The sequence below is a fragment of the Lagenorhynchus albirostris genome, chromosome X, assembly GCF_949774975.1.
Source record: "Lagenorhynchus albirostris chromosome X, mLagAlb1.1, whole genome shotgun sequence".
Classification (NCBI taxonomy): domain Eukaryota; kingdom Metazoa; phylum Chordata; class Mammalia; order Artiodactyla; family Delphinidae; genus Lagenorhynchus; species Lagenorhynchus albirostris.
In genome coordinates this window covers 99,215,881-99,231,373 of record NC_083116.1, presented here as the reverse complement: position 1 = coordinate 99,231,373, position 15,493 = coordinate 99,215,881, and the positions used below count along the sequence as shown (strand labels likewise).

The following is a 15,493-nucleotide window of genomic DNA, read 5'->3' as shown; positions in this document are numbered from 1 at the left end:
ACTAGGATGAAATATTGATTACCCCCATTGAAAGAGGATGAGAGATCACAAACTTCAGAGGAGATGTCACCTATCAATTAGACCAGCAGAATGTAAATCAAGAACAACCCCGCTGGAGGCGTTGGCCAGGAGGCACATGACAGGAGTGGTGCCCAACTTCAACGCCCTCGTCCAGCCATGGTCAGGGGCTTGGCGGCCTGCTGAGGAAAACTTCTGTTCCATCTCAAACTGTGGTCCTCCACAAATTTTCAAAAATTTACTTAAACTTCTTTCCTAGTAGAAGCTGAGCAAGAAGAGACTGTCCTGTATGGCCGCGTACGGGAAACCTGGCCTTGCTGAAGGTTAGGACTGTGCCGAGAAGGGGGGCAGGCGGGTAACTGAGCTGCTACAGAAGCAGAACAGCTGTTTGTCTGCACCTCTTTGTTCTCTCATTATGGAAACCTGGGAGAGGCCTCAAGAAACCACATGACAGTGTCCTGTGTATACCCCATTTTATTGACTGAGGTCACCAGGGGTGTAGCTGAGAGTCAGATCTGACTTTACTCCAGGTTCCACATCATCTTGCTCAAGAAGTTTATATCGCAGACTTCAGTTTCCTCGTGTGGGAGATGATAAAAACAATCCTCCCTCACAGAATCGCGAGGATTAGTGAGAAGGCAGGGAATCACCGGGTCTGGTGAGGACTCATCAAATCTTTCCCTGGGGATGGCGCCCTGGTCCCCTTGGTTAGCCGGTGCTCACTGCGGCCAGGCTCCCGAACCCTGCCCTTCGTGGAGAGCGCTGCCCCAGGGCCTCCCGAGGCTGCGTTTGGGAGCTGAAGCCATTTTCCACCCCCACAGATGGCTCAAACTGGTTGTTCCAGGCCTTTCTGAGCCCACTGTTGTTGCTCCTTTCTCTCTCTCTACTCTTTTCCAAAGGCGAAGAACTGCTCAGGGAATGAGGTGCTCAGCGCCCGGCGTGCTGTGTGGTGGAGAGGACACACACAGGTCTGGGACTCCCTCCAGCCTCCAGCCCTCACACTCCAATCGGGAAGGCTAACTGGTACAATCCCTGGACCATCTCCCTAGCTCCGCTGCCAGCTCTGGACCAGTATCCTCCTCTTCGGGGGAGCTGCCCCACACAAACACATCCTCCGGTTATGTGGTTCCGGGGGCGCCCCCCGTTCCTACGTGACCCACATCTCCCTCACCACAGCTGACTGGTTCAGGGGTCAGCCAGTCCCATCCCTTACGCCTCCTGTTGTCGGCTTAAGGCCGGCCACCTGAGGACCAGCCTGGGTTTCTTCCCCAGCACTGAGGGAAACGGAAAAACTTACTCCTTGTGCTTCATGGGTCTTTGAGGGATTTTTCATTCCACTCTCCATGAGGGAAAAAGGGAGCAGGACTGATACATATTATTGATGAATTTAGCAAAAGAAAGAAGAGCAAGATGATTCGGCTCTATCTAGACTGTTTAACTTTTGCATCTGCATTTCCACCAAGAGGAAATGCTACAAGCTTACAGTGGCTTATAACCCGTAGTCAGCCAGAACTTCCTTTGGGTAACTAGTCAGGGTAGGCTCACTGCTGTCACAAATATCCCAAGTCTTGCTGGCCTAAGACAGTACATTTTTATTTTTTGTTCTTACCAAGATCCAGTGCACAGTGGTGCTGCAGGCGATGGGGTGATAGTCTCCTTGTGTCATTCAAAGGCTCAGGAAGGGAACCCATATGACAACAGGTTTGAGATAACCGCAGACCCGCTCAGCAGAAGAGGAAGAAACAAAAGAGAACGACACGATCTATTACAGAAGAGATACACGAAAGTCTTCTAATGTCAGAAAATGCCAAGCTTTGGGCACTTGGGATGGTCCCTATCTTACCTACAAGCTCCACACCATGTACCCCAAATAGAAAAGACTCCCTAACTGACACACTGAGCCCCTCCATTCGCAGGAGAAGACTGTTAGTGAAATGGGCGTCCCAACTGTAGATCAGATCCATGCCAGTTACCTTGGCTGATCACATGACTCCTTTACTCCCAAATACGAATGGACAAATGGTTGCCAGATACTTGAGGAAAGTGAAAGAGAAGATCATGATGAACAAACAGAACTACTTCTGGAGAAGAAAACAACTATAATACAGGAAACGGAAGAGAACATTACCAAAACTTACAAATTCATATTCTCAGAATTTTAAGGAAGACAATGGGTTTATAAAATGAGAACAGCGTGCTATAAGAGGGCGCAACTGGAGAACAAGAGAAAGCCCTTGGAAACCGAAATATTTTTGCAACGTTAAAAACGTAATAGATACCAGGTGCGTACGTCAAAGTCACCCTGCCTCACCCAGCCTGTGACGCAACGTGCGTGCAGCGTTTGTGCCCCGCCAACACCACGGGACCTCTCCCGGTAACAGGACCAGGAGCCCACCGCGTGACTCCCAAACGAACACCATTTCCGGTCCACCCCAGAGCGGCCGCCCTCTTCGCTCCGAGGCAGCTACCGCAGGCCCCGCGGCTTCACCTTCACGCCCGCCACGATGCACTTGCCGCCCACCTTGCTGCCCGCGCCGCCCTCGCAGGTGCACCAGAGCTACCACCCCGACTGCGAGGCCGCCATCAACAGCCATTTCAACCTGGAGTTCCACGCCTCCTTAGTGTGCCTGGCCACGGCCGTTTACCTCGACCGCGACGACGTGGCCTTGAAGCACTTCACCCGGTTCTTCCTGCGCCGCTCCCGCGAGCACAGCATGCGGGCCCGGTGCCTGATTCGCCTGCAGACCCAGCGCGGGGGCCGCCTCGACTTCCAAGACATCAGGAGCCCAGTCAGTGTCAACTGGAAGAGCGGCCTCAAGGCCATGAAGTGCACCTTGTTCCTGGAAAAGTTCATGAACCACAGCCTGCTCCACCTGCACCAGCTGGCCATCGACAAGAGCGACCCCTACCTGCACCACTTCCTGGCAACTCACTACCCCAGCCAGCAGGTGGCGTTCATCAGGGAGCTGGAGGGTCATGTCACCAGCCTGAGCATGATGGGGGCCCCGGACGTCGACCTGGCAGGGTCCCTCTTTGACAAGCTCACCCTGGGCAACAGCGACAAGAACTGAGCGTGGACTGGACTTCCCCAGAGCCACGGGGTGACCAGAGCGCTGGTCACCGTGCCTGCCATGCACACGGCAATAGTGCCCTGGCAGAAGAAGTTCACTTAAGTTTTTTTCTTCCAGCTTTGCCACTTCTTCCAATAAACTTATTTGGTTCCTAAAGAAATAAAGGTCTCTCCTTGGTTCCTGTGTGCAAATCGCTCACTTTTTAAAACAGGTATCCAGGAGGCTCTCCACGCACCCATGCCCCACCCACATGCCACTCAGGATCTCCACAGAGGGAGGGAGAAGGCATTCCATGGGGCCCTGGAAAGTGCAAAATCCATCTTCCCCTTATAAACAATGTGGGTATATAGGGGTGGTGAGGTGAGGCGCTGCTGAATGCGGGTGCCTGCGAATAGCAGGAGTATAAAAACGCGGTATAAAAATCACAGTAGTGTGGCTTCTGGAGGAAGAATGAAGGGAATGGGGTGGGACAGGGATTAAAATAAAGGGTCCTTAAAACTTTACCTGAAAGCTCCGAGTTTACTAAAATATGTAAATGTTAGTGTCTGTTGATTCTGGGAAGCAAGATGGAGACCCCAGAAGCCAGCTTGGCAGGGTCCCTCTTTGACAAACTCACCCTGAGCAACAGTGATAATGGTAACTGAGCCTCAGGCTGGCCTGCACACAAACACAGGGGTGACTCCCTCGTCACCATGCTGGACATGCATATTGCCCTTACAACACATGCAAATGTAGGCTTTTTACTGTACTCTTTCTTCCATTAAGGTAACATGTTACCACAAACCCCAAATTACTCAACAGAAGGACTGAAAAATATAAGGTCCCAGCTGAAGGTCACTTTGTGATATTGAATATCATGTAGAATAAAGCTCTGTGAATGTTAAGCCACGTTACTCTGACTCTGGCTGCTGTGAAGAATGTAGAGGATGAGGAGAGTTGAAGCTGAAAGGCCAGTTAAGAGATCATTGTAGCAGGCCCAGAGAGACAATGGTGGCTTGAACTGCGTGTTGGTAGAGGAAATGAAGAGATGCAGACAAATTGCAGATGAACTGGATGAGTCTACAGGATCTGCTTTATGGACCAGAGATGAGGAATGGGAAAGGACAAAAATAATCTAGGCTCAAGTTTGGATCTGAACACCCTGGCTGCTGGTCGTGCTATTTATTAAGCCGGGCGTATTTGCAGGGGGACTCGAGGAGCTGGGAAGGCATGTCATGTAAAATCTGAGGTGCCTATTAGATACCCAAGTGGAACTGTCATGCAGGTAGCCAGAAAAATGAAACTGGAGCTCAGGGGGGATGTCAGGTTTGGAAAAATACATATGGGACATATTAGCCTATATATACATAGATAGGTTGAGGTCACGGAGTAGATAAGCTCACCAGAAAGGAAGTAGAGAGATGATGGCACAGGCGGCCCCAAACCCAGAGCAGCCAGCACTCAGAGGATGGGATGAGGCACTGGAACACCTAGAGAGCCGCTGGTCCCTCTTGGACCATTGCCTCATTCCAGACTGTGGCCACCTGTGTCTGCTCAGAGATTATCTCAAAATCAGCCTGTTCTTAATCTCAGTGTGGTCTCTGGTTTCTCCTTTCTAGATATGGAGAGGTGTTAGCCTATTACCTTGTCTTCTTGACTATAGGTAGAAAGACAATTATTTCCCAGTAAAAGGATTTCCCAAGGAAACGACAGACCTGCTTTTCTATGTTTGGTTTTTGGTTTTTTTTCCGTTCCCCTTTTACAACTCTTCCCCTCTCTCAGTCCATTCTCTATTTGAGCAGATGAAATCTGTTCCCATGTAAACCCTAAGGTTGTCTAGGTCTCAGAAAAAAATACTCAAAACATATAATTTCTTCTGTGTCGTGTATAGTTTACAAGGGTCAGAGTTAGAAATTTTCAGACTTCGTACCCTATATTCAAAGACACATGAGTAGCTTGAGTCATTTCAGAGTTAACTAGATTGCTTTTAACATTTACTGAAATATGAACAAGTGTAGCTAAGGAGTAATTTCTTTCTACATTTCCCTATAACTCTGCTTCAATACTTTCTTAAAAATGAGGATTATGGTCCTTTGAGTTTAGTTTCCAGAAAATGGTGTTGAATGGTATTTCCCCCTTTACTCTTTTTAGTCAAACTTGTTTTTTTCACTCTTTCTCTGTCTGCTTTGAGGTCCCTGCTCTCTCTCTGTTACAGTCTCAATACATACATACATATATATATATATACACATATATATATGTATACATATATATGTATATAAACTGTTCTCCTCTAGATATGAGGAAGCACAGGCTGAGCAGCTGTTCATCAGTGTTTACAGCTATAAATTGACTGAAGATCCTTCTTACTCTCCTGTTTTGGAGAAGCAGTTCGGTGTCTTGGATCCTTCACCACAGGGTGACTCGATTCAAATCCCAGTTTAGCCACTTACGAAATTGGGGGAACTTGGGCATGTTATTTCACTTCTCTGCGCCTCAGTTTCCTCAGATGTAAAACAGGGATAATAAAAGTGTCAACCCCATTGGAGAAAATATTTGCGAATGATGCCACTGACAAGGGCTGAATATTCAAAATATACAAACAGCTCATACAAGTCAGTAACAAAAACAACAAACAACCCTATCCAAAAACGGACAGAAGACATTTCTCCAAAGAAGACATACAGATGGCCAAGAAGCACATGAAAAGATGCTCAACATCACTAATTCTTAGAGAAATGCAAATCAAAAGGACAATGAGGTCTCACCTCCCACCAGTTAGAATGGGCATCATCAGACAATCTACAAAGAACAAAGGCTGAAGAGGGTGTGGAGAAAAGGGAACACTCCTACACTGTTGGTGGGAATGTACATTGATGCAGCCACTGTGGAGAACAGTCTGGAGGTTTCTTAAAAAACGAAAAATAGAGCTACAGCATGATCCAGCAATCCCACTCCTGGGCATATATCTGTACAAAACTATAATTCATAAAGAGACATGCACCTCAGTGTTCATAGCAGCACTATTTACAACAGCCAAGACATGGAAGCAACCTAAGTGGCCATCGACAGATCAGTGGATAAAGAAGATGTGGTGTATATATATATACTATGGACTATTACTCAGCCGTAAAAAAGAATGAAATAATGCCAAGTGCAGCAACACGGATGGACCTAGAGATTATCATACTAAGTGAAGTTAAGTCAGACAGAGAAAGACAAATGTCATATGATATCACTTATATATGGAACCTAAAGTATGATACAAATGAACTTATTTACAAAACAAAAACAGACTCACAGACATAGAAAACAAACTTATGGTTACCAAAGGTGAAGGGGGGAGGCAGTATAAATTAGGAGTTTGGGATTAGCAGATTCAAGCTACTCTATACAATACAGATAAACAACAACGTCCTCCTGTATAGCACAGGGAACTATATTCCATATCTTGTAATAAACAATAAGAAAAACGAATATATATGTATAACTGAATCACTCTGCTGTACACCAGAAACATATTGTAAATCAACTAAAATTTTTAAAAAGCATCAACCCCATTGGGTTGCTGAGATTAAATGAGTTAATATTTTCTAAATACTTACAACAGTGCCTGGCGCATATAGTACATATATTTGTAAGCCACCATTTATCATCATTACCATCATTATCATTCACTTACTTCTAAGTTCATTTGCGGTGTTTATGATTTGTTGATGTAAGGATTTCACATTTATACTTTGCCACTAGGGGGCTCTCTTGCATCTCGACCAACTGTGTCACTCTGCATATCAAGGAGGAGAAATCCTTCCTAGCTGCTTGGCTGCCAGTTGCTGCCAGGCTTCAGGGAGGGCAGATTGCTGTTTTCAGTGCCCCAAACTCAGGCCCAAGCCTGGAGGTGAGTTTTGCTGTGACAACCCTCTGTGGTAATTCCCCATTTGTCTCAATCAGCCTCCCCTTTAAGTCGGCCCCTAGAACAATTGTTTTGCTTATTCTTCCCAGACCCAGGTTGCCTGAGCCTCCCTCCTCTTTCCATCCTGAACTACAGTCCACTCCTCAGAGGTGGGAAAGACTGAAAGGATGAAAAGCTAATCCTGATCCCACCCATCTTCTGGATGTTTGGACCTGAAAAGGAGAGGAATGGGTGGATTGGAAGGGGAGAACGGGCAACAGGGCTACTGATAACATAATAACGAAAATTTATGTCACCATGCACTTGATTTAGCAAAGACGTTCTAAGCTTTGCTGCACCTTAGAGCCACCTGGGAGTTTTTAGAGCTCTCAATGCCCAGGCCACCTCCAGGACCAATTACATCAGTCTCAGGGGCAGGACCACGACATCCCAGGTATTGAAAGCCAGTGCAAGCACACCTTGCTACTCAAAATGTGGTCCCTGGACCGGCAGGTCAGTGTCATCTGACAGCTTGTTAGAAATGCACAATCCCAAGCTCTACCGCAGACCTCCCGAATCAGAATCTGCATTTTAACAAGACCCCAGGTGACGAATAATATGCACATTGAATTTTGCGCAGCATTCTTCAGCATCCTATTTGTTAAACGTGGCTGCACCTTGGAATCGCCTGGGACGCTGGAAAATAACACTGATGCCTCGATTTAACCAACTCACTCAGCCATACCCTCATGTAAGTACGGGACCAAGCACAACAAAAACATACCAAGCACAATAAAAACCCGAACAACAATGATTGAACCAACAACTATCGATCACACACACATATTTACATACCGGCTTTTGCGCAACGTGCTGTTTTGTCACAAACTGGTGTTTTGAGAGTACGGCTTGGCAAACTACAGACTGCAAGCCACATCTGGCCCCCAAGGGTTTTGATAAACAAAGTTTTACTGGAACACTGCCGCACCCAATCAATTACCCATTGTCTGTGGCTACATACGCACTAGCACTACAACTGCAGAGTCAGCCATTGCAACAAAGACCGTGTGGCCTGCAAAGCCTAACACGTTACAGGAAATCTTTGCCAAGCCATGGTTTACAGTAATTTGCCGCAAGCCCTGAAGTCATCTCAAGCCATCAAATATTTTAAACTTTTCACCTGTCTTTATGCAGCTCTTTGTCTTTTCCCGTTTCCTTCCATTTTTTGGTCGCTTTCAATGAATATTCTAGAATGGCTTGGATGTTTATAATATTTTATACACATCCCTAACCCTCACACTCCCCAGAATTGTAGTTGTCACCTTCCAGACTGACATCTTTGCGAATTTCAGCAAGTCAACCTGTCAACTTTCTTTATGTCTTCAGTTTCCTGGGCTCCACATGTGGCTTTGTTATTTAAGGGCCAGCAGTCATCTCTCTTCTGGGAGCATCAGAGTGGGACTAGCCATTTTGATTCTCCATAATCACATATTCGTCACAGAAGCTGTTTAAAGTGTACTCATTTTTAAGTTACTGCAATCCATTCCAATCATTTTTCTTACTGTGAGGCATTTAAGTTTCATTAATATGCAAAGCGACTGCCTTGCCTGAGGAGGAATAGACTCCTTCCCTTTCATCTGTATTTTAACGTTTATTTTTTGGTAACATTACTTTTGGTTTACAACATGTTATATCTGATATTAACTATGCCACATGCAACGAGGAGATTTATTCTCTTTTTTTTTTCTGTGCGCTAATTCCCTGGGCATGATTGTTTTTTCTCCCCAAAGTTTAATTCTTCTATAAAGTTGATGGAGAAGTAAAAGTTCCACCTTAAAATATGTTTTAGAACCGTAATTCAAGAAACAAACCTAAAAGAAAACATTCTAGGAGGGAGCATTCATGCAGCTTTTGACATTTTTAGCCAAATGGCCCAATTAAAATAGCCAAGAATTTTTAGCCAAATTCTTTCAACAAATTATCCTGGATTCTTGGAAGTTTTCTGCGCTATGCTTGGCACTAGGAATATAATATGACTAGGGCACAGTTCCTGCTCACAAGCGTGGTGGAAAAGATGCACACACAGAGAGATACCACCAATCTATCTGAGTAAGAGCTAAAAGAGGAGGCTTACAAGGTGCCGTGTGAGTGCAGGAGAGGAAAGGGTAGAGTCTGGAGCTTACCTGGGTCGAAGGCAACATCCGCTGTGGAAGTAACACGGAGTCTTCAGAGAGGAACTGGAGTTCTACAAGTGGAGAAGAGTGGAAAGGGTATTTTAGCTATGTTCATTTACTGCAGAGGAGCCAACAGAGTGGGAAAGGTTACAAATTCAGGAGTGGACTGGGATACAGTTAATGAGAGAAGACCCAGAGGAGACAGGGGAGAGGCAGTGGATTTACGTGACACAGGAGGAGGGAGAGATTTTTCCCCTTTAAGGAACTCTCCCAAAACTCCTCTCTCAAAAGTAATCACTGGCTTACTAATTCACATCACAAAAGTCCTTTTCAGCACTTGCTCTGCTTGATCATTCCACAGTTCTTAACAGTGTCCTTCTTTTCTCACCTTCCTTGTCCTTTCGTGGTTTACCTAAGGTTTATCTATAGAGAACTATATAAAGCGAACCATCCTCCTGCATTCTGCTGTTGGCCTCTTCAACCCTTGTTCAATATATATTTCCCCTCCAATTCAGCCACATTCATGGGCCAATCTTTCTCTCTCTCTCTCTCTCTCTCTCTCTCTCTCTCTCTCTCTCTCTGCCCCCACTCCCAGACGCTTCCCTTGACTATGACACTTGCACAGCCATCTGTGAAACATCTCCTTCTGGATGTCGCCAGAAAACTCAGATTCCCCAAGTCCCCAGATGAACTCACTGCCCCTTCACTAAACTCCCCCTAGATTTGACACACCTTCTGGGAGTGTCACAAGTAAAACATTTCAGAGTCGACCCTAGACTTCTGGTCTTACTCAGTCTGAACATCTCTTTCCTCTCCATTAGCTCTTCTCTTACCTGACACCCCCATCTTTTGCAGGCTCTAATCATCTATGATCTAACAATTTCCATAATCTCTGTACTTGTCAGGGTTCTTGGTGGCAAACTACAAAATGGGACCCTGGCTCATCAAAACAGAAAAGGCATTTTAGAAGGATGTCTGGTAGCCGATGGGGAAGCCCTAGAACTTTGCTCAGAAAATGGGAAGCATCATATGGAGCAGAGTCTTGTTTTCTTTTTTCTTTTTTTTTAACTTCTGTATTGGACTATAATTGCTTTACGTTGTTGTGTTAATTGCCGCTGCATAACAAAGTGAACCAGCTATATGTATACATATATCCCCATATCCCCTCCCTCTTTTTTTCTTTTTTAACATCTTTATTGGAGTATAATTGCTTTACAGTGGTGTGTTAGTGTCTGCTTTATAACAAAGTGAATCAGTTATACGTATACATATATCCCCATATCTCTTCCCTCTTGCGTCTCCTTCACTCCCACCTTCTCTATCCCACCCCCCTAGGTGGACACAAAGCACGAAGGTGATCTCTCTGTGCTATGCGGCTGCTTCCCACTAGCTACCTATTTTACATTTGGTAGTGTATATATGTCCATGCCACTCTCTCACTTCGTCCCAGCTTGCCCTTCCCCCTCCCCGTGTCCTCAAGTCCATTCTCTACATCTGCGTCTTTATGGCTGTCCTGCCCCTAGGTTCTTCAGAACCATTTTTCTTTTTAAGATTCCATATATATGTGTTAGCATACAGTATTTGTTTTTCTCTTTCTGACTTAGTTCACTCTGTATGACAGACTCTAGGTCCAACCACCTCACTACAAATAACTCAATTTCGTTTCTTTTTATGGCTGAGTAATATTCCATTGTATATATGTGCCACATCTTCTTTATCCATTCATCTGTCGATGGACATTTAGGTTGCTTCCATGTCCTGGCTATTGTAAATAGAGCTGCAATGAATATTGTGGTACATGACTCTTTTTTTTTTTTTTTTTTGCGGTACACAGGCCTCTCACTGTTGTGGCCTCTCCCGTTGCGGAGCACAGGCTCCGGACGCACAGCCCCAGCTGCCATGGCTCACGGGCCCAGCCGATCTGCGGCATGTGGGATCCTCTGGACCGGGACACGAACCCGTGTCCCCTGCATTGGCAGGCAGACTCTCAACCACTGCGCCACCAGGGAAGCCCGTGACTCTTTCTGAATTATGGTTTTCTCAGGGTATATGCCCAGTAGTGGGATTGCCGGTCATATGGTAGTTCTATTTTTAGTTTTTTAAGGAACCTCCATACTGTTCTCCATAGTGGCTGTACCAATTTACATTCCCACCAACAGAGTAGGAGGGTTCCCTTTTCTCCACACCCTCTCCAGCATTTATTATTGTTGACTTTTGATGATGGCCATTCTGACCCGTGTGAGGTGATACCTCGTTGTAGTTCTGATTTGCATTTCTCTAATGATTAGTGATGTTGAGCATCCTTTCATGTGTATGTTGCCAATCTGGATATCTTCCTTGGAGAAATGTCTAGTTAGGTCTTCTGCCCAGTTTTGGATTGGGTTGTTTTTTTGATATTGAGCTGCATGAGCTGCTTGTATACTTTAGAGATTAACCCATTGTCAGTTGCTTCGTTTGCAAATATTTTCTCCCATTATGAGGGTTGTCTTTTCGTCTTGTTTATGGTTTCCTTTGCTGTGCAAAAGCTTTGAAGTTTCATTAGGTCCCATTTGTTTAGTTTTGTTTTTATTTCCATTTCTCTAGGAGGTGGGTCAAAAAGGATCCTGCTGTGATTTATATCATACAGGGTTCTGCCTATGTTTTCCTCTAGGAGTTTTAGAGTGTCTGGCCTTACATCTAGGTCTTTAATCCATTTGGACTTTATTTTTGTGTATGGTGTTAGGGAGTGTTCTGATTTCATTCTTTTACATGTAGCTGTCCAGTTTTCCCAGCACCACTTATTGAAGAGGCTGTCTTTCCTCCATTTTATATTCTTGCCTTCTTTGTCACAGATTAGTTGACCATAGGTGCGTGGGTTTATCTCTGGGCTTTCTATCCTGTTCCATTGATCTATATTTCTGTTTCTGTGCCAGTACCATATTGTCTTGATTACTGTAGCTTTGTAGTATAGTCTGAAGTCAGGGAGTCTGATTCCTCCAGCTCCGTTTTTTTCCCTGAAGACTGCTTTGGCTCTTCGGGGTCTTTTGTGTCTCCATACAGATTTTAAGATTATTTGGTCTAGTTCTGTAAAAAAATGCCACTGGTAATTGGATAGGGATGGCACTGACTCTGTAGATTGCTTTGGGTAATATAGTCATTTTCACAATATTGATTCTTCCGATCCAAGAACATGGTATATCTCTCCATCTGTTTGTGTCATCTTTGATTTCTTTCATCAGTGTCTTATAGTTTGCTGAGTACAGGTCTTTTACCTCCTCTAGGTAGGTTCATTCCTAGGTGTATTCTTTTTGTTGCAATGGTAAATGGGAGTGTTTCCAGCCTTGACATTTTTCACCAAACAGGAAGGGTGCTCAGATGTTGAGCTGTCCAAAGGGATAAACATATCATCTAGTTTTTTCTAACCCTCCTTTTGTAGACGCTATTGGTGCTCTGCCCAGATCAATTTGACCAGCCAGGACAGCCAAACCCCCAGCTGCTTGTGCGTACTGCAGCTGACAGCTTACGTCTGTGATGTTCTCAGGAGTGCCCCTGGCTAACTGGGACGGCCAATGATAGAGGCAAAAGAACCTGAACACTTGGCCCTGTCTCTGCAGTGAGATTTGTGCTCCAGAATCTGTCTTGTGTCAAGCCAAGGTTAGATTTTCCCTAAGATCACATCCTTGCTTGATTCCTTCTCCTGCCCTATTCGGCTTCCCTTACTTGTGTACAGTTTTCCCCTGAGTATACTCCTTCAATAAACCCCTGTCTCGGGCTCTGTTTCCAGAAAACTCAACCTAAAATCCACCCTTAAACACAGGCAATACAACTCCTACTTCATTTCTTTCAATCACACTTACCACTCTGTATGACAATTTTTTTATACACATGCACATTATACACATTCCTTAATAGGCTATAGAATCCTTGACGGCAGGGAGTATGTGGGGTCTTTTCCCCTCTCCTTAAGCACTAGCATACATGTAATAGGAACTTTAAAAAAAATGGTAAGCTGAACCTAACTGAACATAAAGGCCAGATCACAGTGGTTTAAAAAATGCACAGAAGTGAGAGAGACGAGACAATAAATGTAGTGCTAGGCTATTCTTTCCAATGTCGTTTCTAAATGTCTTTCTAAAGGTCGTGATTGGCGTACCTATTTTATCGCCCTACTAGATTGTGGATGATAGAGCAAAAACAAGTTTTTAGTAATTAGTCTCTGGCCAAAAGGATCTCATAACAAGACATAAAGTTTATGCAATCTGGTTAATTTCCCAAAGGGGTCAGATTTATTCTTTCTTTTCTAGTTTCATTATTACCTACTCAGGAAGGGCTCAGGTTTAAAATTTTGTGACTTAGCAATTTGTTCCATTCGAATGTCTGAACATAAGCCTGGATGGCCAGGACGAAGGATTTCACCCACTGTGTTCGCATATTTCCAACCTATATTCCTTATCGCTCACCCGTTATGCACAATTACTTCATATTTGGCATATGATTCCAGTTTTATTACCATGTTGGCTCAAGGGTAGGACTCTGTGTGTGATGGACATGAGACACAGTTTACTGAGCATTTATTATATATAGAATACTGTTTGATCAATTGTTGGGGGTTAGACGGTTGACAAGAAAGAACAGAAAGTGTCTCTATGCAGAAGGAGCTCAAGCTAGCTAGAATCAGGGCATTCACAGCGTAGGATCACATACAGAGGACCTCCATTAACCAGTTTCAAATTGGTTAATAATTAATGCTGAGCCTCTAAGATCCAAGAGGGTATAGCACAATGGGATGATAAGCAAGCACCATGTCAATCAAGAAAGAACGTTTTTTGGAGAGAAATTTTCAAGTGTGCGGATGAACCACATTTGAAAAGACACTTTCTATATTTGCAAATGAAGCAACTGACAAAAGATTAATCTCCAAAATACACAAGCAGTTCAATATCAAAAACACAAACAACCCAATCCAAAAATGGGTGGAAAACCTAAACAGACATTTCTCCAAAGAAGGCATAGAGATTGTCAGCAAACACATGAAAAGATGCTCAACATCACTAATCATTAGAGAAATGCAAATCAAAACCACAATGAGGTATCACCTCACACCCGTCAGAATGGCCATCACCAAAAAATCTACGAAACAATAAATGCTGGAGAGGGTGTGGAGAAAGGGGAACCCTCCTGCACTGTTGGTGGGAATGAAAATTGATACAGCCACTATGGAGAACAGTATGGAGGTTCCTTAAAAAACTAAAAATAGAACTACCGTATGACCCAGCAATGCCACTACTGGGCATATACCCTGAGAAAACCATAATTCAAAAAGAGATATGGACCACAATGTTCACTGCAGCACTATTTACAATGGCCAGGACATGGAAGCAACCTAAATGTCCATCGACAGATGAATGGATAAAGAAGATGTGGCACATGTATACAATGGAATATTACTCAGCCATAAAAAGAAACGAAATTGAGTTAATTTGTAGTGAGGTGGACGGATCTAGAGTCTGTCATACAGAGTGAAGTAAGTCAGAAAGAGAAAAACAAATACCATACGCTAAAGCATATATATGGAATCTAAAACAATGGTACTGATGAATGTAGTGGCAGGGCAGGAATAAAGATGCAGCCGTAGAGAATGGACTTGAGGACACAGCAGAGGAAGGGGAAGCTGGGACGAAGTGAGAGAATAGCATGGACATATATACACTACCAAATGTAAAATGGATGGCTCGTGGGAAGCTGCTGCATAGCACAGGGAGATCAGCTCGGTGCTCTGTGACCACCTAGAGGGGTGGGATAGGGAGGGTGGGAGGGAGGCTCCAGAAGGAGGGGATATGGGGATATATGTATACATATAGCTGATTCACTCTGTTGTACAGCAGAAACTAACACAACATTGTAAAGCAATTATACTCCAGTAAAGATGTGAAAAAATACATAACATAAAAATGGTTTTATCTATGTCTTAAAAAAAAAGTAAAATAAAATCAAAGACACTTTCTCAATATTCCTTTCTAGCCCATGCCCTCCTGCTCATTTTTACTCTAGAATTCTCAAGACATGATTCTGGACATGCTATAACCAAACACTGGGACAAACTGAGAGGGTGGTGATCAGTCTGGATTTCAGGCTGAGCTGCTGCCATTTGGTGAGAAGCCACTGGTCCAAGTTCTGACCCTCGTCTTTACAAATACATGGCTTGCTTTTTCTCAGTGAACCCAAATGTGAACAGTTCTACATGAGGGATCAGCAGGCTTTTTCTCTAAGGCGTAAATATTTTAGAATTTACAGACCTATGGTCTTAGTCACAGCTATCCAACTCTGTTACTGTAGTGTGAAAGCCACAAAGAATATGTAAACGAATGGGTGTCGCTGCA

At 44.3% G+C, this 15,493-nt stretch overlaps 1 protein-coding gene across 1 annotated transcript; it reads left to right on the top strand.

Moving 5' to 3' along the window:
* The first annotated feature begins 2,522 nt into the window (after positions 1-2,522).
* Positions 2,523-3,089, top strand: LOC132513185 (ferritin heavy chain-like). Its single transcript, XM_060137362.1, has one exon. The coding sequence runs from the start codon at positions 2,523-2,525 to the stop codon at positions 3,087-3,089; it is 567 nt and encodes a 188-aa protein (XP_059993345.1).
* Positions 3,090-15,493: the final 12,404 nt, after the last annotated feature.

What these genes read in the sequence shown, in the direction of transcription:
- LOC132513185 (XM_060137362.1), top strand. Translation starts at nt 2,523, where the DNA reads ATGCACTTGCCGCCCACCTTGCTGCCCGCGCCGCCCTCGCAGGTGCAC.